This window comes from Phyllostomus discolor, chromosome 11 (genome assembly GCF_004126475.2).
Source record: "Phyllostomus discolor isolate MPI-MPIP mPhyDis1 chromosome 11, mPhyDis1.pri.v3, whole genome shotgun sequence".
In the NCBI taxonomy this organism is placed as follows: domain Eukaryota; kingdom Metazoa; phylum Chordata; class Mammalia; order Chiroptera; family Phyllostomidae; genus Phyllostomus; species Phyllostomus discolor.
Window position 1 is genome coordinate 91,771,707 of NC_040913.2, and position 21,351 is coordinate 91,793,057.

The window sequence follows — 21,351 nt, forward strand, 5'->3', positions numbered from 1 at the left end:
GCTTCCAGGGGCAGGGGCCGCACGGCCGTATTTGGACGTGTATAAGGTAGGGCCGAGCCTTCACACTCCTCAAAAACCAACCACCCGTGCTCCAGGCAGAAGCCCCTGCTCGTTCCGGAGGAGGGAAACCAGGCTCATAGGTCAAATCCCACCAGCCCCCCAGCTCCATGTCGGCTCGGGGACTGGACCTTGGGGTCCACCCACGGCCGGGCCAGTGGGCTGTGTCCCCAGCACTGAAGGTTGGCTGTGAGTCACCTCTCCCAAGAGCAGCCCTGTTGTCTGAAAACTGTCTTAAAAACTCCTTCTCTCTTGATGTTAGAAACCACAATTTGTTGAAAATTTCGTCTTTTTTTTTTTGAGATAAGCCACATCATTCTTTCACGTATATGTGGTGGTGGTGTTTTTCTGTTCGGCCCATACACTGTTTTCTGAAACAATGGAGCGCTGTAGACCGTGAGCGAGAAAACCATAAGCGTGACTTGCATGTTCATGTAATTCAGGATCCTTCCTGAAGTTCCCAAGGTCCAGGACAACCTGGTGGCTTCAGATCTGGACTAGCATTACCCGAGGGAACTTTCAGAGAGGTGATGGGGGTGGGCAGGCAAGGACCAGATGGTCCTTGAGACCAGAGGCAGGTTCTGCCTGCCCAGCCACCGGCCTCCTTACCAGTCTCGCCCTCCAGAATTTCTGTGGCTCCTTCCATCTGCTGCAGCTGGTCAACAGGAGAGTAAACAATGGAAGTCAGCAGATGCCTGGCGATTTTTAATGATTTTGTACACTTGGGAGTAGGCATGAGCCAGCAGTGGTGGGGCCTGAAGCGTGTCCGTCTTTGGGGTTCTTCTTTAAGAAAGGCCACAGGAAGTTACCCACGGAGTCTTAGGAAGTATCTGTGTGGTTGGGGGTCTCAACGGAAGGTTTGGAGGGGGCTTCATGGGAAACCCGCCTCCACAGGAAGAGGAGTGTTGACTTAATATCTGGTAGCAAAGTGAGCTGTCAAACATATTTGTAGTTTGCACTCTGCTTCACGACTGGAGACTGCGTAGCTCCGAGCCTCTCCAGTGAGTCTGCAACCCAGTTCTGCGATGGGGCTCAGGTGAGGAGAAGCTAAAGAGTCCCTAAAAAAATCACAGCCTCATCACAGCCGTGGGCAGAGATCAAACTGGAATACTTTCACTTCGTTGCAGGGCGCACCCTGTAAGGAGAAAAAAAAAATAAAGTTAGGACCGGCCGTTTCTCAAAGAGGGGTGATAATAAGGAAAGGCCATTTTGAAAATAAATCAGCTTTTCAAAAGCTGTTTTTTCTCTCTGAAGGTGCAAGGTCACGTTACACGAAGCTCAGAGCTCCCTGAAATGGCCGAAGAGAGCTAGCCAGTGACAAGTCACGTTTTCATGCTGAGAAAAAAAAAACAAGAGCCATGAGCCGGGTCCGCCTCAGCAGCGGCTGGCTGGAGGTGCCCTGGGGAGACGGCGACCTGGGTACGGTGCAGACCCTCACCCAACCGTGTGTATCCCAGACCACGTGTGTTTTTGCTCCAGCGATAGGATGTTTACAAACCAGGGCAGCCGCTCTCCCTGCAAACTAAATACCAGGTGTCTGGGAACTGCTGTTGTTTCTAAATATATTCGGAGTCACCTCCCAGGGAGAGACAGAGGGACTGTGAGAGCAGGCCTTTGATTCGAGTGGTGAAAGCAGAGGATACTTTGTGAAACGATTTTCACACTGAATAATTTATCCTAAAGGCTTCAATTGGACATTTAAAAAAAAACCATAGGCACCAAATAAGGATCTAATGAGATTGTAAGGCGGCTGAATCGTCGTGTGCAAAGATAGTTGCCGCTTGTTGGGTCTTGAGGAAGCTTGCAGAGCCCTGTAACAGAGAGCGTGCTCGCACTGAAAGCCGAGATAGGTGGTGTTGGACGCCTTGACTAGAGACGCACCATCGCTAAATTTCAGATTCTGAAGGGGAGAAGTGGGGAGGGGTGGAGACAAGAGTTCTAAACAGAAACTGGAGCAGGACGGGGTACCCTTTAATTCTGCCCTCTTTCCAGATTAATTACAGAAATCCTTCTAAGGATTTACCAGGGAGCAAATGAGGAGGGGTTGCCGGGGAGTTAACTAAGTAGAATTCAAACAAAAAAAAGTTTGTTTTTTAAATTGAATAGCATGCATGTGCTATGAATTACTCTTTTAATAAATTGTCATGTCTTTATTTAGGATAGTTCACTTGGGAAGAAAATGTAGCAGCCGTAGTTGACTGTTGCCTTAAATACACTTATAAGTCATGCAATAGTTTCATATAGTTATTTAAGTTGATGGCACTGAAAAGCATTTTGGGCAATAGATGCTGTTATTTATGGCTTGAGTCTCCTTGGGTTTGGAGGGGAAAAAAAAGGTTGCTCCCTAAAATGCCTGTTAAAATCTGCCTCATTTGCCAGTTTAGGTTCAGCAGAATGCTAGGGATTATTGATTGTGCATGTACCCAGCAGGCCCGAGCAGCTCCTTCCTAATCCCACTCGGTGCTGTCTCGCACGGAGGAGCGCTCTCCCCGTCTCGTGACGTCAGGGGCTCGCGTGTGGACAGGGTGCGTGCGGGGAGGCCACCGCCCAGGCCTGCCTGGGCATCCTTTCTTCCCGAGGTTCCTGGGCGCTAGACCCCTCCGGCTTCCTCCCGTCCCTCTGATCTCCACCTCCGGGTCTCCTCCCGCTCTCGCCCGCCCCCTGCTGGACGTCATGATGACGGCCCTCAGGGGTTCTGCGCAGTGAGCAGAGCGGGGCTCAGCTGGGGAAAGAGCAGGGGGCAGTTATTTCTCCCAAGCCCCAGTCTCTGCCTGCCCAGCGGAGGGATCCCCCCGTCAACATGGTACGTTTCTGCTGGTTCTGTCCACCGGCCTACCCTTTCCAGCAGGAACCCCCCTTTCAGGCCAGTGAAAGTCACACTAATAGAAATAATAACACACACAGTTATTTACAATAACTACACAACCTACAGTGCGTGGATTCTGGCTTCAGCCTTTTGTTCTCCCGCCGTGATGGATTCGTGTTGGTAACAAAAAAGGATAATGACAGAGTGAGGACAGAGAGCTGTGGGGCAGTGTGGGAGGGACCCTGGGCGTGGAAATATAGGTGGTAAATTCAATGAAGACTTTGTTTCTCTGCGTTAGTCCTCGTGTGGCCTGTTTTCTCAGGGGCCCTTTTCTTTTATTCCGCCCGCTTTTTGTTTCTTTTTTGTGAACACCAGCAAGCAGTGCTGAAACGAGTCAGAGGGGAATGCAATCATTTTGATGGACAAACACTTTGTGCGCAAAAGAATAACCCGTTTCTCGTAGGTGCAAATACTGTTAACTTTGCTGCTGCTTAAAGGTCTCCATCGTATTCTAAGAAAGCGTGCACCCAGGAGGAATCCGAGGGCCGTTTCTCCAGGGCAGGGGTGCAAATTCATTTTCACTGGGGGCCACATCAGTCTTGTGGTTGCCTTGAAAGGACCGCATGTGATTTTAGGGCTGTGTAAATGGAACGACTCCCTAATTAGGAGCTCGGAGCTTGGTGCTGCCGCTCAGTAGAAACAAGGGGGAGGGCCGGGTTCGGCCTGCGGGCCTTGTGTTTGCCGCCTGGTGTGCCCTAGGCTTTCCCCGGTCCCCACGTCTGGTTCACGGCCGTGGTCGCTAATGATGAAGGAAGAGCACGCGGTGCTAGCCAACGGACTTCGTTTGATTCAGCAGAACAGCTGGTAGAGATAAGTTAGGGGTAATGAACTTTATCACATCTTTATACAGGCTGGCACACATGATTATTATAAATATTAAAGCATCATTTAAATGCAAACATACTTAAGCATTGATTTCTAGAAACCTCATTACTTTACTGCTGCTCTGCTGATTAAACCGAACGTAGTGGTTTCACACACGCGCTGTCTGGAAAGTGAATATTATCATTATCTCGTTTCAATATTCACAGTGAACATTGATACATCTTGTGAAGTCTGCTGAGTTTCACTCCTCCCTCCATCAGGTTGTTGAGCGATGGAACAAATGGATGTGTGAGATTTGTAAAGCATCAGATTTTACCTTAGAAGCTGAAACTCGAAACATACTTATTCCCCAAAATAATATTATTTATGATGGCGATGTTTGCATTTCATGCAGTGAGAATATAATGTCCCTATGTCTTATCAATCATTATTTTGCCACCAGATTTTATCCTATCAATGCATACTTATTGGTGTGCCATATTAATTTCAATTCTGCTGCTAATAGATCACAGGAGCATTGCACACTGTAAAGAAGTAACACACAAAAGCTAATGAGAGTAACTCTTCTTTTGGTTGAAAACACAAAAAATTGGGTGTGTCTGGCTTACCGATTTTGGGGGGCGAGCAGGAAGTAACCCTGGACGGACATGCGAAGGCAGGACAGCGCAGCACCGTTAACTAGGTCAGCTCTGGAGTAAGACATGCGACTCCCTGCGAAGGATTGCATTTCTTCGGGCTCTCAGCTCTCCGGCTAAGGTAGAAATAATCATCGTGTCTACCTCGGAGAGTTGTGACAAGGAAATGAGATACTGTCCGCGGTGCTTAGACTGGTTTATTCACCCAGCGGACACGATTCGGCGTTAGCTGTTATTACTGTGGCTCGTACGTCAGTGCCAGGAAGTAGAAGAAAGACGCTTCCCCCTCCCCCCCAGGAACTCTGTTTTTTTTTATAAAGATTTTATTTATTTATTTTTAGAGAGGGAAGGGAGGGAGAGAGAGAGAGAGAGAGAGAGAGAGAGGGAGAGAAACATCCATGTGCGGTTGCTGGGGGTTATGGCCTGCAACCCAGGCGTGCAGCCTGGCTGGGAATCGAACCTGGGACACTTTGGTTCTCAACCTGCGCTCAATCCACTGAGCTACACCAGCCAGGGCTAGAGGAACTCTAGTTGGGCTTTGGTGCCACCAGCCGCACCATCAGCACCGTTTCCGACAAAGCTGACAGAGCGCTCCTCCGACCTGTGCCGCCCCTGTGTAGGGCCCACTGGCTGCTTCCATGTTTCAGGACCCTCGGGGCTCAGCCCCTCACACCCCCACACGGGGAAACCACAGCGGGGCCAGGGGCATGGAGGGGCCGGGGGCATGGGGAGGCCGCTGCTCCGGCTGCCTTCTCCGCTGAAGGTGCCGAAAAAGGTTTGGGGGAGAGGGTCTGCCCGGAAAACCAGGAGGCGGAGGTAAGTTTTAGTTTGTTTGTTTTGGTGGTAGATCTAGAGACCTCAATCCCCCTTACTCCCTGCAGGGAATCCCAAAGGCGCGGTATGTCTGGGGCAGGGCAAGTCCAGACCCCAGACCCGGACGCCCCTGGACGCGGGGACCCCCGTCAGGATCCTTTGCAGAGGAATCCAGCTTCCTGATGTGCACACGCCTGGGGCCCCTCGTGGACGCGAAGCTGCGTAGTCGCTGCTCCCCAGGCACTGACCCTGTGTAATAGGGTTTACCTGGGCTCAGAGGCGCCTGTTTCCTTTCTTTTCCGGCAGGTTCCTGGGCCGACCGCTCACCGCTACACGAAGCAGCGAGCCAAGGCCGCCTCCTCGCCCTGCGAACGTTGTTATCACAGGTGAAACATCATGTTCTTATGTCCTCACAGTTCAGAGTTCCCACACAGTGTATTTGTTTACTGGTAGGCATATTTAAGCAAGAAACAATTGGAATCATGTGTTATTTGCTAAGCATTTTAAATATCCTTCACTCTGTACAACATGTTCAGCTTGTTGCAGACTTAGCTCAGCCTGAGATATCCAAACGGGCGACGAGAGCAGACGCCCAGGCCACCCTCTGTACGCCAGGGGGCTGGAACACAGCGGGGTGTGCCTGGGAGAGAGACAGAACAGTCATTTCTGCACCCGCCTGCTCCTCAGACTCAGCAGAAAGCGCTCTGGCCCGGCCCGTGCGTCTCTGCACCTTCCCAGCGTGATGCGGCTGCACGCCTGGGTCAGAAAGTCACTGCCCCCGTGTTCCCAGCATGGTCAGAGAGGAGGTTCTGCCCGATGGCCCTGAGGGGGGAAGGGCAGTGTGGCCCGGGGTGCAGGGCACCGCCCTGGGGCTGGGGGCCTCCCGACCAGGCTGGCTGGTGCTAGGGGTGAACCCCAACCTCTCTGAGGCCCCCTGTCTCCTCTGTGAAGGGAAGGTTTAGAGTGAGATGCCCCCTTAAGGCCGTCTGCTCCTCTGATAACCATGTGGCTATTTTGTTTGCTCATCACTTGATGGAAAAAGAAATAACCTGCAAAACATCATCAGTGTCCACAGGGGAACCCCCTGAAGGGGTCCTGCAGGTCTTTGAGAGGCGAGACGTCTTAGGATCTTCCATAACATACATCTCATGTCCGCAGACAGGTGGGCCAGGCGGAGTCAGGGGCTGCCTCAAAGCCCCATGGGAAAGGGAATCCCAGCTTTCCAGGTGCTCCCGTCATCTGGCCATTCTCGAACTAGTTCTCCAGGTCTGACTGCCAGCCAGCACCTTCAGAGCCTCCAAAAGGTTCATGTCAGGGCTCTTAAAAATCGCCACTTGCTAGTGGCAACGATTTAGGGTGACTCTTTTCTTTTCTTCACTCGGAGATGCCTCACATCCTTCAGGCATTAGAGAGCTTGGTAATCTCTAACATGTTACCGGGATTTGGCCCTGAGCATCTTCGTTTGTTATAGGGTTTAGCGTGATTGTCAACCGGCCCTGACTTCCCCAAAATAGCGAGAAGGCGAAGAGCCTAAGATCCTAATAATATTTGATGATTTTAGTCCCATATCATTAGTTTAATTGGAACAAAAACCCTACAAGTGTTTCGTTTTGGTTGAATAATAACACCAACCCTTTTCTGGACGATGGGCACAGTAACAGCAATTGCTTTTTTATGCATCATCTCATTCAATACTCATGATAACCCTAAAACTTAGAGGTTAATGGGTTCATGCAATTAGAACAATTACTGACTTACGGAGGAAGGCTTCCAACCCGAGTGTGACCCCGAGTCCAGCTCTGAACCGCCCACCAGCACAGAGCCTCATCAGACCTGCTTTCTGGCGAAAGTTCACGCGGCAGGTTACTACAGTTCAGGGCGTTTTTCCTCCACTGTGGGCTGAGTGGGAATTTTATAGCCCCAGTCAAAGTGATCAATCTTTAAAAAAAAAGATTATTTACTTATTTATTTTTAGACGGAGGGGAAGGGAGAGAGAGAGGGAGAGAAACATCAATGTGTGGTTGCCTCTCCTGCGTCCCCTACTGGGGATCTGGCCTGCAACCCAGGCCTGTGCCCTGACCGGGAATCGAACCGGTGACACTTTGGTTTGCAGACCAGCACTCAATCCACTGAGCCACAGCAGCCAGGGCTCTGAATAGTCTGTAGTTCTACAAAACAAAACAATTTAAAAAATAGTAGCGACCCAAACAATCCCTAAAGAGAAAAAAAGGTGAGTAAGTGATGTTTAAATAATACTTTTGGAATGCGTTGAACAAAATACTTAAAGCGGTTTTGGGCCCAGATAGGATGGTGTGATAACAATTATGTGGCTCAGACTCCTTGACAGCGGACTGGCTCTGGCGTCGGCCTGGCCTGTCACCTGCTCCCCTGACGCCTGACTTCCCGAGACTTCTTGATTTTTCATACCCGTCTTTCATGACAGTTGTACAGATGACTTGAGAGCAGTCTTTGCTCACCCTTTAAAATCATCCCCGTCCCGTTTAGGGGTATAATGTAAACGCGGTGACCATCGACCATGTCACCCCGCTGCACGAAGCCTGCCTGGGCGACCACGTGGCGTGTGCCCGGACTCTTCTGGAAGCTGGAGCTAATGTAAGTCCCCGTCCCAAACGTGAACACTGTGACATCTCCCCTGAGTAACGGATCCAACCCAGTTCTCCCTCTGCCTCCCCTTCCTCCTCAGTAGTTTTCACAGGCGGCGGAGTAAAGAAAAAGCTCTCTCTTTGCCCCAGCCCCTCTCGTTTGCACTGGAAGAAGGGTTTCCAATCATGATGTGGAACGCCCTTGGGGCTGCGTCCTGCCCTCGAGATCCCAAATAACAGTCAATGAACATCTTTACACCTAGGATGTGTGCTCGCCTCCTGGACGATTTTGCTTACATAAGTTCTCAGAAATGGATAAACTGCCACCAGCAAAGTGGCTTCCTCACAACTGTCGCCACCGTCACACTCGCTGCCTTGTTTCCCAACTGAAAGGCACCTGACTGTGGAGTCGGGTTTTGTGTTTTGATCCACGAGTGGGTATTTTTTCATGACTCCTGCTCATTGCATGTTCCCCCCTGTGAACTTTGTACCACGCCCCGTCTCTGGGTCCCCCTTGAAGTTTCCCAGCGGTCCTTGTCCATGTGTCTGAGCTAAGTATACTGTGTGCTATTCACGGCACGCGTTTGCCCAGTTATTCCTGGGAGCAGATCACCCCCCTTGTAGAAGTGCCCCGCAGCGAGTCCGTGTGGCTCTCCGGCTCCCCCACTCACACGTCGGTTGGTACAGGTCAACGCGATCACCATCGACGGCGTGACCCCGTTATTCAACGCCTGCTCGCAGGGCAGCGCGAGCTGCACAGCACTCCTGCTGGAATATGGCGCCAAACCCCAGCTGGAGTCCTGTCTTCCTTCTCCCACGCATGAGGCCGCCAGCAAAGGTGACAGCCACCGGGGGCCCGGGGCTGGGGGAGGGGGCAGAGGTTTCTGTGGCCAGGGGACGCATAGGGGGTGGGATGGGCGTGAAGCGAAGGGAAACCCTCTCCTCTTTGTGTGTGCAGGTCACCACGAGTGCCTGGAGATACTGATATCATGGGGCATAGACGTGGACCAGGACATTCCTCACTTGGGGACGCCTCTGTACACGGCCTGCCAGTCTCAGCAGTTCCACTGCATCCGGAAGCTTCTCTACGCTGGTAATTATCTTTAAAGCCTCTTGCATCCCATGCATACCCACGAGCAGTTACTCAGCTCTCCGCTTACTTCTCCACGCTAGCCTCATTAAAAATTATATCTCCGTGCTAAAGATGTTCCCATGCTAAGCATCCTCGCACGTAAGCACATAACCAATAAAAAGAACTCCATTCTGGGTGAACTCTGCTTCACCTCAAAGCTCCAAAACCCCTGCTTACAAAAATCGTAACATCCAGATCTTCAAGGTAGAATATAATGTTGCCCAACAGGTACAGATCTGGGCAGAAAACCTTCAAAAGAAATTGTAGGGCCAGTAACTGCCTCAGTAGCCTTATCCTCCAGTAGACACCGGGGGCTCCTGCCTGTTCCCGGACCGTGAGTTCTGTCCCACTTACCGGCAGAGGTGGACAGTCCATGCCCACTCACGGGCAACAAACCAGTTCCTCAAGGCTCAGCTGTAGCCCCTGAGACACTTGTCCTGGCCTTTGAGACCAGGGTGGTCGCCCCCATCCAGGGCTGGGGGCTGGCTTCTGCAGGTTGCAGGTTCCCTCTTTCCCCACCATCTCTTTCCTCTAGCACGGTGCCTCCCCTGCGGTGGGCGCTTAAAGTATACTCAACACGAGTAAAGGGGTGCCTCTGTGTGCCATTGTGTACAACACTCAGTTGGCCTCTGATACACCCTGACGTATCTTTAGTAACTCCTTCCTGTTACTCCCAGTGCCTTAGCTCAGTTAGAAATGTCTGGCAGCCCATCTTCACCTGTTTCACTCCCGTTGCTAGTAAGACTCCTCAAGGCGAACTCTGCTCATTGTCAGCAGACGGTCATACCCTCTCCCTGTTCTCCCATCTAGATAGCCAGAGGAGTTTATGTGACCAGAGGAGTTTATTCTTTACCACCTTTCCACAGTTGGCTCGAGATATTTTCTTTCTGTCAAGTATTTCACACTGGGTAAAAAAAAAGAGACTGAAAAGTAGTTAGTAATTGTGGATGGACTATTATTCTCGGGTACTGTTCTCTCAGAAAACGGATACGGCCAACGGAGTGCGTGCTTTCTCTATGGAGGTTTTGTTATACACTGTAATTTTCCCGCTAAACATTTTACATTGGGTTAAAAATGTTGAAAGCGATTACATTTATTGAAACCTGAAAGCAGCAGGAGGGTCATAAAGGGACTCTGAGGAGGCGCTGCCTTGTACAAATGTTAGTTAGACAGAACGTCCCAGAAAACGGAGCTGGAAAGGACTGATGCATTTTTATTGATAGGCATTTCTTGGCATTGCAACCATTTATGCACCGGAAAATGGGATTGTTATTCTTCCCAATTTAAACAGCGTTTATTCCCCACACACGCATTCAGCGACCGCCACGTGCCAGGGCTTGCTCTAAGGCGAAAAGCTGTGCAGTAGGTGATTTCCCATGTGAGGTGTTTTTAAATGGTGAGCATGTTTAAAACTTTCACTTTGCGTGCAGAAATATAATGTGCCTTTCCAGTCAAGAAACTCAGTGCCTTTGTGTGTTTATCGACTTAAACTACGTGAGTGAGAAGTGACAGGGAAATCTATACGCATTTCACGTAAAGAGCTCACATAACTAGAATCATGGGTTTATCAAACAACAAAAGCTTCCTCTTGCCTTAAAATAAATGGAAAGAAGAAAAGCAATACGCTCTTGAATAATCCTAAGAGCTGTCAATCACGATGAATACAGTCGCGTCAACCTAACTGCACGCTGTTTATAATACATATAATAATACGATTAATTTCGGAACTGTTCAAACTTAAAATTTTTTAAAGATTTAATTAATTTATTTTTAGAGAGGGAAGGGAGGGAGGGAGGGAGGGAGAGAGAGAGAGAGAGAGAAACATCAATGTGCGGTTGCTGGGGGTTATGGCCTGCAACCCAGGCATGTACCCTGGCTGGGAATCGAACCTGCGATACTTTGGTTCCCAGCCCACGCTCAATCCACTGAGCTGCGCCAGCCAGGGCAAACTTAAAATTTTTATTAGTAGACATTTTCAGGATATAGAAGATATTAGAAAATGTCACAAATACGTGCATTTCCATCCAGACGCACCAAGCTTTCAGGTAATGCACATGCACAGTGTGTGTGGGTTCGAAGCGCTCCCGACAGACGGGCGGAGGGCCCCCTCCTGCCGCGCCTGGTGCTTAGGGGGCTCTGCGAACACCTGGCGTGTGTGCTCACGGCCCTCCCGGTCGCCGCGCAGGCGCTGACGTGCAGAAAGGCAAATACTGGGATACGCCGCTCCACGCCGCCGCCCAGCAGTCCTGCACGGAAATCGTCAGCCTGCTGCTGGAATTCGGGGCCGACATCAACGCCAAGAACACGGAGCTTCTGCGGCCCGTGGACGTGGCCACCTCCAGCAGCCTGGTGGAGAGGCTGCTGCTTCAGCGCGAGGGTAAGCGGGAGCCCGGCGCGCGTCGGAGCGCAGAAATGCCGGCCTGGGACGCGGAGGCCGTCTGCCGGCCTGCAGAATAGTAGCGGCGTAAGGTTTGGACTGGTTTCTGGGGAATGGAAAAGATAACCACAGTGATCTTCGCTTCCTTTTTTCCATCTCACCTGAGCTGTTATTTCCTTTGGTTAAGTTAAATACGCCCAGTGTTTGGCAGTGCATAGTATGGGATTCTGTTTAGTATCTGCAGATAAAATGTTTACAGACACGCCCCGTTTTGTAGGGGCGGGCACCTCCCCTCGCGCGTTGTAGGAACATAACTGGGAAACAGTTCCACACTTACTTTTGTTCTAAGACAGGGTTTCTTTTTTTTTTAATATTTTATTTATTTATTATTTTTAGAGAGGGAAGGGAGGGAGGGAGGGAGAAAGAGAGAGAGGGAGAGAGAGGGAGAGAGGGAGATATTGATTCAATGTGCGGTTGCTGGGGGTTCTGGCCTGCAACCCAGGCATGTACCCTGGCTGGGAATCGAACCTGGGACACTTTGGTTCCCAGCCCGCACTCAATCCACTGAGCTACGCCAGCCAGGGCTTGACAGGGTTTCTTAAGTCTGGTCAAAGCACAGTAATCAAATTAAGCTTTGGCTTAAGTGGTAAATCTAATCTGAGAAAAATATTTAAGAATTCCTTTCTGTAGTGCATGACACTTCTTTGATTTATATCTCCTTCAAAAAATAGTATCTGTTTCGGAGGTTTTGAGTGCAGCCATCATTTCACAAGCCTGCAGACTACATGTTTTAAAGAACATACATGGAATATACGGTCTCAGTTCTAATGAGCTCTCATAAAGGCAGCATAAAGGCGTGTATGAATTTCCCTAGTACAGGGGTCGTCCTGCCCTACTCGGCTACAGAGCCCTGTACCTCTTTTCTGCTTGTACATAGTGCATCTTGCAGCATAGCAAACCTCATCGTCTGACTTTAATCCATGCACTTTCTTGCCCGTGCAGTGACGCCCAGCTCCCTGAGCCAGCTCTGCCGGCTGTGCATCCGCAGCTGCATCGGGAGGCCGCGCCTGCACCTCATCCCCCAGCTCCAGCTGCCCACGCTGCTGCAGAACTTCCTACAGCACCGATAAGGCAGTAAAGCGATTCCCAACACCCCGAGCCGCAGAGGTTTCTATGTCACCGGCACCGCGTATATTTCATGTTCGAATGTGCTCAAGATTAGGGTCCGAGCGAGTGTGACAACACCCAGGGAAGCAGTGAGCTCTCCATTTCCATCGTGAGTGTGCTAGCGGGTACCGCTGTTGTAGCGTGGTTACTGTATTTGGACGTAGTGTGTTTAAAATATCCGTGTGTTTTTCCCATATACACTTCTGATTTTTTAAAAAATGTGATCCCCATTTTATGTTTTTAGAACAAAAAGAAAAATGTGAACTCGAACCAAAATTATCCACATATTGCATTTTAAATGGTGTATATTCTTCAAATAGTGCATTAACCTTCTAGTGTTGGTCATTGTCACTGAGTCCCTGTATTTTGCACATTAATACAAACTATGCAGATGGTTTAGAAAAGAGCAGCTGATGCCCCCTTTGAAGTGAAGACCGCTCATTCAGGAAACCCACAGGGCAGCACGCACACCGCCATCAGAATGTTCAGTTGTAGAGAAAAGGCAAATGGTCCCCTCCTTGCAAAGACCTCAGGAGTCCCTGCTCCACCTTAAGTGGACCTGGGCCAGGAAGGGCAGGACGGACAGCTACGCTCCCACCCTCTCTCCCCCGGAGGTGTGGAGAACATCACGCACCCACTGGGGCTATTTTAAGACTGCCTCTCTCTCCAGGGTGGCCTCTCCAGGTCTCTCTTCAGTGCCTTTGTCCGTATGCCTCCGGCCTTCTTCCATTTCAGGAATCGTCAACAGCTGGTGATACCAGAACTGGAGTAAGCGGACTTCCTCTCCCCTCGATCAAGAGGCCTGGCCAGACCCTGGGAGCTGGGCAGTCCCGGGCTGGAGGGGACGGGAGATGAATTATTCCTCCAGCTGTGGGGTGCCACTTAGTGAGCTTAGAGACCTTAAAAATGTGCCCTCTGTGTAGACATGAGTACTAGTGCTCTTAACTCTTACACAAAGCAAGGGTTCAGCACACACTGAGTTGGTAAGGGAGTGTTGGGTTGGAGAAGATATTCCTAAAATAGTGTCCCTTGACGGGTTAATACTCCGTTTATTCTCCTCTGCTTTAACTGGACTCGAGTGCAATATAAAACGTGATACAAACCTTTTGTATCCCCTTTGTAATTTGAGGCCAGACTTGAGTCTATTATGGATTTAGAAATAAGATAATCGAGATACATACAAGTCAGTGTAAAGCAGAAGAAAATAGTTTGAGGAGTTTTTAAAATGTATCAAATTTTGATAAAATAATGTGACCACTATTTTAATAACCCAAGGGCCTGTTTTCCCTTCTTTTTAGTTCTTGGCTGACTTCCAGAGACCCATGTGAAATAAACCTTCATTGTATATAATGCCCAGGTCCCTCACATCGCGTTGAAAACAAACCATTTGTTTAGATTTTTCAAAAACAGAAACGAGGCTGTAGCATGTTCGTTAAAGTGTCGTCTGTGTAGCTAGAGACTGTTCAATGTGCCTGTTTTACCGAAACTTCTCTGAAAGGTCTGCCATGTCCTCATGAGTGTTTGTGTGATAGAGTAACCTCGTGGACTACAATCAGGTATGAAGACTGCTTTTAGCACAAAAGATTTCTCCTGCATTTTTCCTGAGTTGGAGGTATTCTCTGAGAGTGGGAGCAACACATGTACCCTCCTCACTGGCCTTGGGCCACGGGGAGAAAGATCAAACATGAACCAGAAAATTGGCATTTTCAAATTTTTGAACGCCGGTGCCTTGTATCTTACCTTGCATGTGATTGTCTTATCGAAGAACCCTCCTAATTTAGCATACGTCTGTTAATGTGTTCAAGTGTGATTATCATCCCTGGAATAAAACACTTTTTTTTTCCGTTGTAATTAGTATTTGATTTTGTCGGGGAAGGTCCTGGAGAATGTGAGTCAGTTGTGCTCATCTCTTTAACCGCCCGTTTCCAAATCAGCGGCGCATCACCGGCATCGGGAGTAACGGTCACTGGTGTAGAGTGACCCCTCCATGGCCCCCGAGTGGGACGCACCTCGGGCCTCTGGCGTCGCATTCAGGTGAGTCTGGGGCGGACCAGGAACCGCGGCACAGTGTCCGTTCCCATGAGGCCAGCAGCCCTGTGGTGGAGGCTGGTGGACTTGGCATTCACAATCTGGTCAAGGTTGGCATCGCCCCAGCAGGGTGATGGACAGATGTCCTTTTCAATTCTATTGTCCAGGAGGAAGTTGAACACACACACACACACACACACACACACACAAACACAAACACAGGTACCTCTGCAGCACACAAGGACAAATTAACTCTCAGGGACAGTAGTGCCATTCAAACACACAAGGCGGAAAAGAAATAGTGTCCTCCCTAAACAATGTTTTTGTTTTATTTTTTCCAATCACTGTTTATCCCCCTTATACCCTCCCCCTCCCCCCCCATAATCACCACATGACTGTCCATGCCCACGAGTCCTGTTTCTTTTTCGCTCGATCTGCTCCCCATCCCCCTCCCCAACAGCTGCCAGCCTGCTCCCTACCTACGGGTCTGCCTCTCTTCTGCTTCCTCACCGGACAGTTTTTGAGGCGTCCCCCTCCCAAGCCAGCCAGCACTTTGCATAGTTCGGTCTCCAGTCCTCACGCACATCCATACCCCTCTGTCCACGGACGTGCGGCCTAGGCAAGGAGCCACTCCTTGCGGGAAGGACTCAGTTTAATAATCCTCAGTGAACCCGTCTCCGGCAGGGGAGTGGAAGGCAGCAGTTTTATATTCCAGCTACACCCTCCTTAGGAAAACCCACGAAAGGTACTGAGAAGAGTCTCACAAACGTCCTTCTCTGGTTGTGTGTGAAGAGGGGAGATCGCACGGCCGACCGCCCACCTGTGCCTATTTTGGTAACAATGAGCTCATCTCTGGTCCAGGACCCTGCACGCAGAGGGCCCCATGCTTGGCTGATGTCTTCATCTGGGGATTCTCATTTTTGAGCAATATGTCTGCCTTTTTATTTTGCACTGTGCCCCATAAATTCCGTACCTGTTCCCGTTCTCCCGAGACACTGTTAACTCACCAACAGATAACATCCTTCTGGGGGGATTTTTTTCTCTCTGGGAAAGTCAGAGGGACCTTTCTCTATTCCGAGACTCAAAAACTTAACAAGAACTGGAGGAGAAGGTACAGTCACAGGCAAAAGGCAGGATGAACTTTCCCCTTGGGAGGAGATGTACCTTCTCCCTCTGTTGTCTTGAATCCCTTGCGGGAAAATCACCTGCGCCAGCCCAGATTCCATTTGGTGAAGGCCGGAGGACACAGGAGAAGGGGAGTAGATTGTTTGCCAAGTGTTCCCTGCCATCCCACTGCCACGCCCCTTTGCAATGTGACTCTCCCTCGCTTTGCATCAAGCGTGGGAGTCTGGTTTTTCTGCATCTATTGAATCTGTACGGGTCCTGTTTGTTGCTGGGACTAAAAAACATGGTGGAAGTGATGCTGGGTTCCTGCTGAGCTTAGGCTCTGGGGACCTTGGACCTTCTGCTTCCGTCCTCTTGGGAGTCCGGGCTGGCCTCCTTGGAGACGACAAACCCAGCTGACAGGCAGCCCCGACTGACTGCCAAGTGCGTTGCCAAGTGCGTGAGCAAGGCCCAGAGTGGAAGTACCGAGGGCCTCACACATTGGCCAGTCACTTCGTAGCGGTTTGATTCATTTCTACACAAACAGTACGTGTGGTGAGAAAGGTTTCGTTTCAGATCTTTGGGGATTTATGGAGGGAGAAAGATATCTGTTCCTCTTGCTGTTTTGCTTTGTTAAGTAATGACTATAGCCCATTACAGTCATTGTCACCTGTGACTGAGTTGACCCGGAGCTGTAATTACAATTACAGGGGTGAACGTTATCCGGCGTCATCCGTACGGATGCAGGCACACAGTGGCCTGACACAGCTGAACACACCGTTGAGCAAAGTGCCCCCTAGTGCGCGTCTGGCCCGAACACGATGGCGGGAACCCCCCGAGGGGGAGAAACACTCCCGAGACTCTCAGCTTCCAAATGAGCTCAGAGTACTTTCAGCATCTGAGATCTTAAAATATTTAAGTAAATGATTCTATCTTGCAGCCTTTTTTAAGAAGTTGATTCTGACATTGAAATATAAAATAGGGAAGGAGTAATTTAGGTAGTCCATGTGTTCTTAAGCTTATAGTTCTGCTTGTTTAACTGAAAATGGTGCTTCCAATTCATGTTTAACCTATTGCATCTTACAGCTGTGGCTTTCAACTTTAAACGATTATTAGGAGGCAGTATGAGGGGGGAAAGTTATTTATTTCTTCATCACCAGCACCCTAGAAACTGGACCAGAGTCCTCTTGTATAACCACCTTTGAAAATCCACTGTCCATTGACATGATAAAATAATGTGTAGTTCTAGCGTGAGACTCCAAGAAGTTCAGCTTAAATACAGCTGAAGACACAGGTAGTTCAAGGCCACAGCCAGGTGATGAAACCAGCCGATCTCAGTGAATCTTAAATTAAGGTTATGGTGCAGAATAAAACAACCTTTTAACAATCTCATAGATGCCTCAAACTTTTGAGAAACTGTATCCATGCACTGTTGATTTATAGATCACGAATAGAGACATAAAATGTTCCCATCGAAATTCAATGAGTTGAGTATTTAAAATTTATAAAAATCCTGCATTCTGATATCTCGGATGAATATGGAAAGAAAATAACAGAATTTATGAGAAGCATCACCAGGCTTCCATCTTAAAAGAAATGTGTGTACTGCATCCCACCTTTTATTAATCCCTTCCTTGCTTTAGGTATTCTTTTCCATCTTCTGAAATAGTGGGATCTGGGAGGGACCCGATAATTAGCACTTTCCCTCCTTGCCCAGATTCTGACCACACTGAAAAGTAAAATAAAGGCATGGCGAGGGAAGCCAACTATCCCCTCCGGGCGGATACAGGCTAAGCTGGAGGACACAGCTCAGAAGGACACAAAAGCCCCTACTCGGACCGTAAAGAAAACTCGAAGCCTCCTTCAGGGCCGTGCAGCCTCACGGCTTCCTAGTTAAGCGGCTACGGACAAGCGAGCTCACGCAATGACAAAGCATCTGCTTCCAGCGACCAGACGCAATAGAGAACAGGGTCCCCACGCACTGGCCCGTGTGCCCCGCGCCGCGAGCCACTGGCAGCCAGCGCCACACACTTGCCGTTGGAAGGCCCCCTGTGGGAGAACGGTTCGTTTCCCTCTCAACAAAACATTCACATCGCGTGAAGCCGTGCGTGTTCTTTTGAGAGGTCGGTAACCAGCACCGGCTCTGAAGGCTCCCCGGCGGAGGGGGAAGCGGGCGGACCACAGAGGGTGACTGCAGAGTACTGGAGACTCAACAGAGGCGGCTCCCCTTAGAGCAGCGTTGCATCTGAAGTGTCTCCTGGAATCGGCCACCACGGCCCCTGGTGACTGTGCCTCTGCTTGTCATCTGGCAAGCACGTTCCGCCGCTGTGCCGATCTGCACCAACCACCACATCCATTTCCTCGGACCCAGCAGGGCTGGCACCGCACATTCCCAGTCTTGCCGAGAGTCAAGTCAACTTGCTGGATCTCTGCCACAAGGGCAGCAGGGGTTTTCGAGTGTCCCAGCCTCCCACAGGTCACCATGTGGCCCACTCTGTCTATGAGAGCGTGCTGCCCGGGTCTGATGCACAGGGGGTAGCAAGGTTCTTAGACGCCAGAGTGAGATGTGTATGAGCTCGAGGGAGGGGGAAACTGTAATTCACAGAAACTTCATTTCTTCAATAAGACTTCATCTCCAGTCTTTCCTTTTGATTCAAAAGGGCGTCACCCGGCACCCTGAGTCCCCGGCCTCCTCCTCCCCTGCAGGTCCGCACAGTCAGCAAGCACTCGGGACAGCGGGGTGCTGGTCAGCATCAAGTAGTCTTAGCAGCAAAGCCTGGGGCCTGTTGAGCACAGAGGGAGAGTTCCTGTCAAACTGGGGCTCAATTTGTGTTTTAGCTCCCAGCCCAGAGAAGCAGCAAAACCATAGGAAGTGAGGCTACGGCTGAAGTCAGGAGCAGATGCAATGACCAGCTGCCCTGCCCTACGCCGACCAGTCAGAGACCACGACCACAACCCTGACCGGATCCCAACTCCCCTAGCCACCGGGGAGCCAGGTCTGTAGCGTGAGCTGTGCCTGGGGTGGGCCACTTCCCGCAGATGAACCCTGACCTTCTGAGCTGCAAAATCCTGCTCTGGTGCGTGCAGGCACACGGGGCCCTTTTGTCTGGTAACATGGCCCCACTCTAGGCTGGTAGCTGCGGGCTGTCACTCAGCATCCAATCCAACAAGAACTTGGTAGACAGAACGGATGCAACAGGCGCTGAAGAAAACTGAAGAAAAGCTGAAAAGGGAGCATCAGGGTCGCAGGGAAAGATGGTTCGGGAAGCAGCGTCCACCCCGACAGACAGCAAGAGAACAAAGAGAAGACGCAGGGGCCCTGGGAGCCGAGGACCCAGAGGCAGTGCCCTCCAGACTGACGGGAGGGGCTGAGTCTTCCCGAGCTCAGAGGAGCCGTCCCGGAGGCACACCTGGGCCTCGGGTTCCCGGGGCCACTTTCCTGGTGGTGGCCAAAACCTCTGAGTGAGCACAGTAAAACCTGCTCTGGGGGGGGGGGGGGGGGGGGGGGGGGGCTGAATAAGGAGTGGGAGACAGGAACCAGCTGCCACTGCAGGTGAGGCTTTTGTGCATGGATGCATCCCTGCTCCCCCCCTCTGCCTTTCCGGTGGTCCCTCTCTGGCTCCCCCTGTCTGCAGACTTTAGCTAAACACCCTGCAAAGGAGGGACCACGGTGAAGAGTTCCAGCTCCACAGGGCTGAATGAACACAGAAGGGTGTGTTTGAAACAGGGGCGGGCTTGCTTATCAGTTGGTTCCTTTGTTACCAGAGAGCTCTAACTCCTTAGCAAGGCTGTTCTCAGTGAAGCCCCAGTCTACAGCCCTAACCTGGCTCTCTGGACACTACCCCCTGAATCTTGGGTTAGCCCTCATGTCAAAGCCTGAGTGACTTCTCCAACCCCACTGGGTTGTCATCCCCAAAGAATTATTAAAACAAACAAACAAAAACCTCTTACATCACAGACCACGTCCCTTGTGTTTTTGATCGCATTAGCCATTCTGTGTGGAACTATCCCCTCCCCGTTTCATTTCACCGATTAGCATGATCGTCTTGAAACGATGAGTTATACTTACAGAGCACTTACCATGTGCGGTACACTGTCCTGGGCTCCTGGCGTGTTTGCCTCGTTTCATCTTCAGCACAGCCCTGTGAGGTCTACCCTACTTCCCTTCATCTCTCACCAACAAAACTGGTTTAACAACCTGCCCAAAGCCACATAACTGGCCCAAAGCAGGGCTGCCCTCCAACACCTGTGTCTCCACCAGTTCCAAATCATACCGCCTATGGTCCAAATCCAAGGTCACCTCCTCTGAGAGGGCGCCAAGAATCCCTCGGGCCAGATTACTTGCTTCCTTCCTGACACTAACATATGTTCCCCGTGGCAGAGCTGTTCAGGATACATGCTCTTCCTACAGATCATTGTATCTGTGCGCCTTCAGGACATCATCCAGGGCGCAGCTGTCCGGCAGAACTCCCTGCACCGACAGCCCTGTGTCTGTGCCATACAGGGGGGTAGCCGCCAGCAGCCTGGGACTATGGGGCGGCTGAAGTGCAGCCAGCATTACTCATTTGATTTTATTTAAATTTACTTAAATTTAAATCTAAATAGGCACCTGTGGCTATTGCCTGTCGTGGTAGATGGAGAAGACCTGGTGAGTGGCACAGATTCTCAGAAGACACGCACTGAATGAAAGACTCACCCATGAGAAGCCTCACTGGGCAAAGAGAAAGCACGTGTATAGCATCATGTTTGTGTTTCTTCTTAACCATACACAGATTCACACCGGTTCCCTTTATTTAAAAAATATATAATAAATAAACATTCCACCAAATATTGTAGAGCTCTGCTGTCAAGATCTCTCCCACGTTTTGTTGGGGAAAGGGTACCAGCCTAAGACAAAGTCTTACAAGAGTTTGTTTGAGCCAAACGGACAGTGAGAAGCAAAATCCCAGCAGATTGAGAAAATGCTCCAGAGAAAGCAGCTTTGAAGCTTATTTTATACGTTAGAATCCGGTTTACATGAAAGTCATTGGTGGCAGATTAGGGAGGTGGGAGAAAGCAAAGTGGGGAAATCCCTGGGACTGGATGAAAAGTAAAGTGGAGATGCGTTTCATTTATGTTGGTGGGGACAGGATAGCTAACGTCTACTGCGTGTGGGGGTGGCACGCGGGGAACAAGATAACGTCATCATTGTCATCTCCTGCTCTGGTCCGGGCAGTTGAGCACTGAGGGGTGGGCAAAAGAAGGTTGCCCCGACATTGCAAAGGTATGTTATCTTAGATGCTCAAAGACAACAGACCATTTCGAAGTCACAGATAACCTTTGTCCAGGGAGCTACAGGCCGAAGATGCGGCTACCCACCACGGCTCGCGTTCAGTTAGGAATTTGTCAGTAAACCACCGCGTGTGGTTACTTTGGTCTCTGGGTCTGAGCTTGGTGTTCAGGAGGGAGAAACCCTGTCATTTCCCGTTTCTGAACAGAACTGCCCTTGTCCTCTGCAGCTTTCTCGCAGCCTCCTTAACATGCTTGGCCGAAAACAGGCCTTCGCCATGTGTGTCACCTGTAACTGAGAATAAAAAAAAGCTGAAAACAGGCCATCCAGCTGGCCTTAGAAACCCTCACACCCAAAATGTAAACCTCAAGGGTGTTCCAGATCAGTGAGGACAACTAAAACAGAGGGAAAGCCGGCCCAAGGGTGAAGCTCCCTAGACCACCTCCGTGCCCAAAGGAGCCAGGAAGGCATCGTG

General features: G+C 50.3%; 1 protein-coding gene across 1 annotated transcript; it reads left to right on the plus strand.

Annotated features, from left to right (window-relative positions):
* The first annotated feature begins 1,415 nt into the window (after positions 1 to 1,415).
* LOC114508858 (ankyrin repeat and SOCS box protein 5-like) lies at positions 1,416 to 12,438 on the plus strand. The gene is made up of 8 exons (XM_036011114.1): positions 1,416 to 1,476; positions 5,147 to 5,199; positions 5,457 to 5,582; positions 7,702 to 7,809; positions 8,487 to 8,637; positions 8,758 to 8,892; positions 11,117 to 11,308; positions 12,311 to 12,438. The coding sequence occupies exons 1-8, from the start codon at positions 1,416 to 1,418 to the stop codon at positions 12,436 to 12,438; spliced, it is 954 nt and encodes a 317-aa protein (XP_035867007.1).
* Positions 12,439 to 21,351: the final 8,913 nt, after the last annotated feature.

What these genes read in the sequence shown, in the direction of transcription:
- LOC114508858 (XM_036011114.1), top strand. Translation starts at nt 1,416, where the DNA reads ATGAGCCGGGTCCGCCTCAGCAGCGGCTGGCTGGAGGTGCCCTGGGGA. An exon ending in GCATGAGGCCGCCAGCAAAG is followed by an intron (nt 8,638 to 8,757) that starts GTGACAGCCACC and finishes TTGTGTGTGCAG; the next exon opens with GTCACCACGAGTGCCTGGAG. An exon ending in CCGGAAGCTTCTCTACGCTG is followed by an intron (nt 8,893 to 11,116) that starts GTAATTATCTTT and finishes GTCGCCGCGCAG; the next exon opens with GCGCTGACGTGCAGAAAGGC.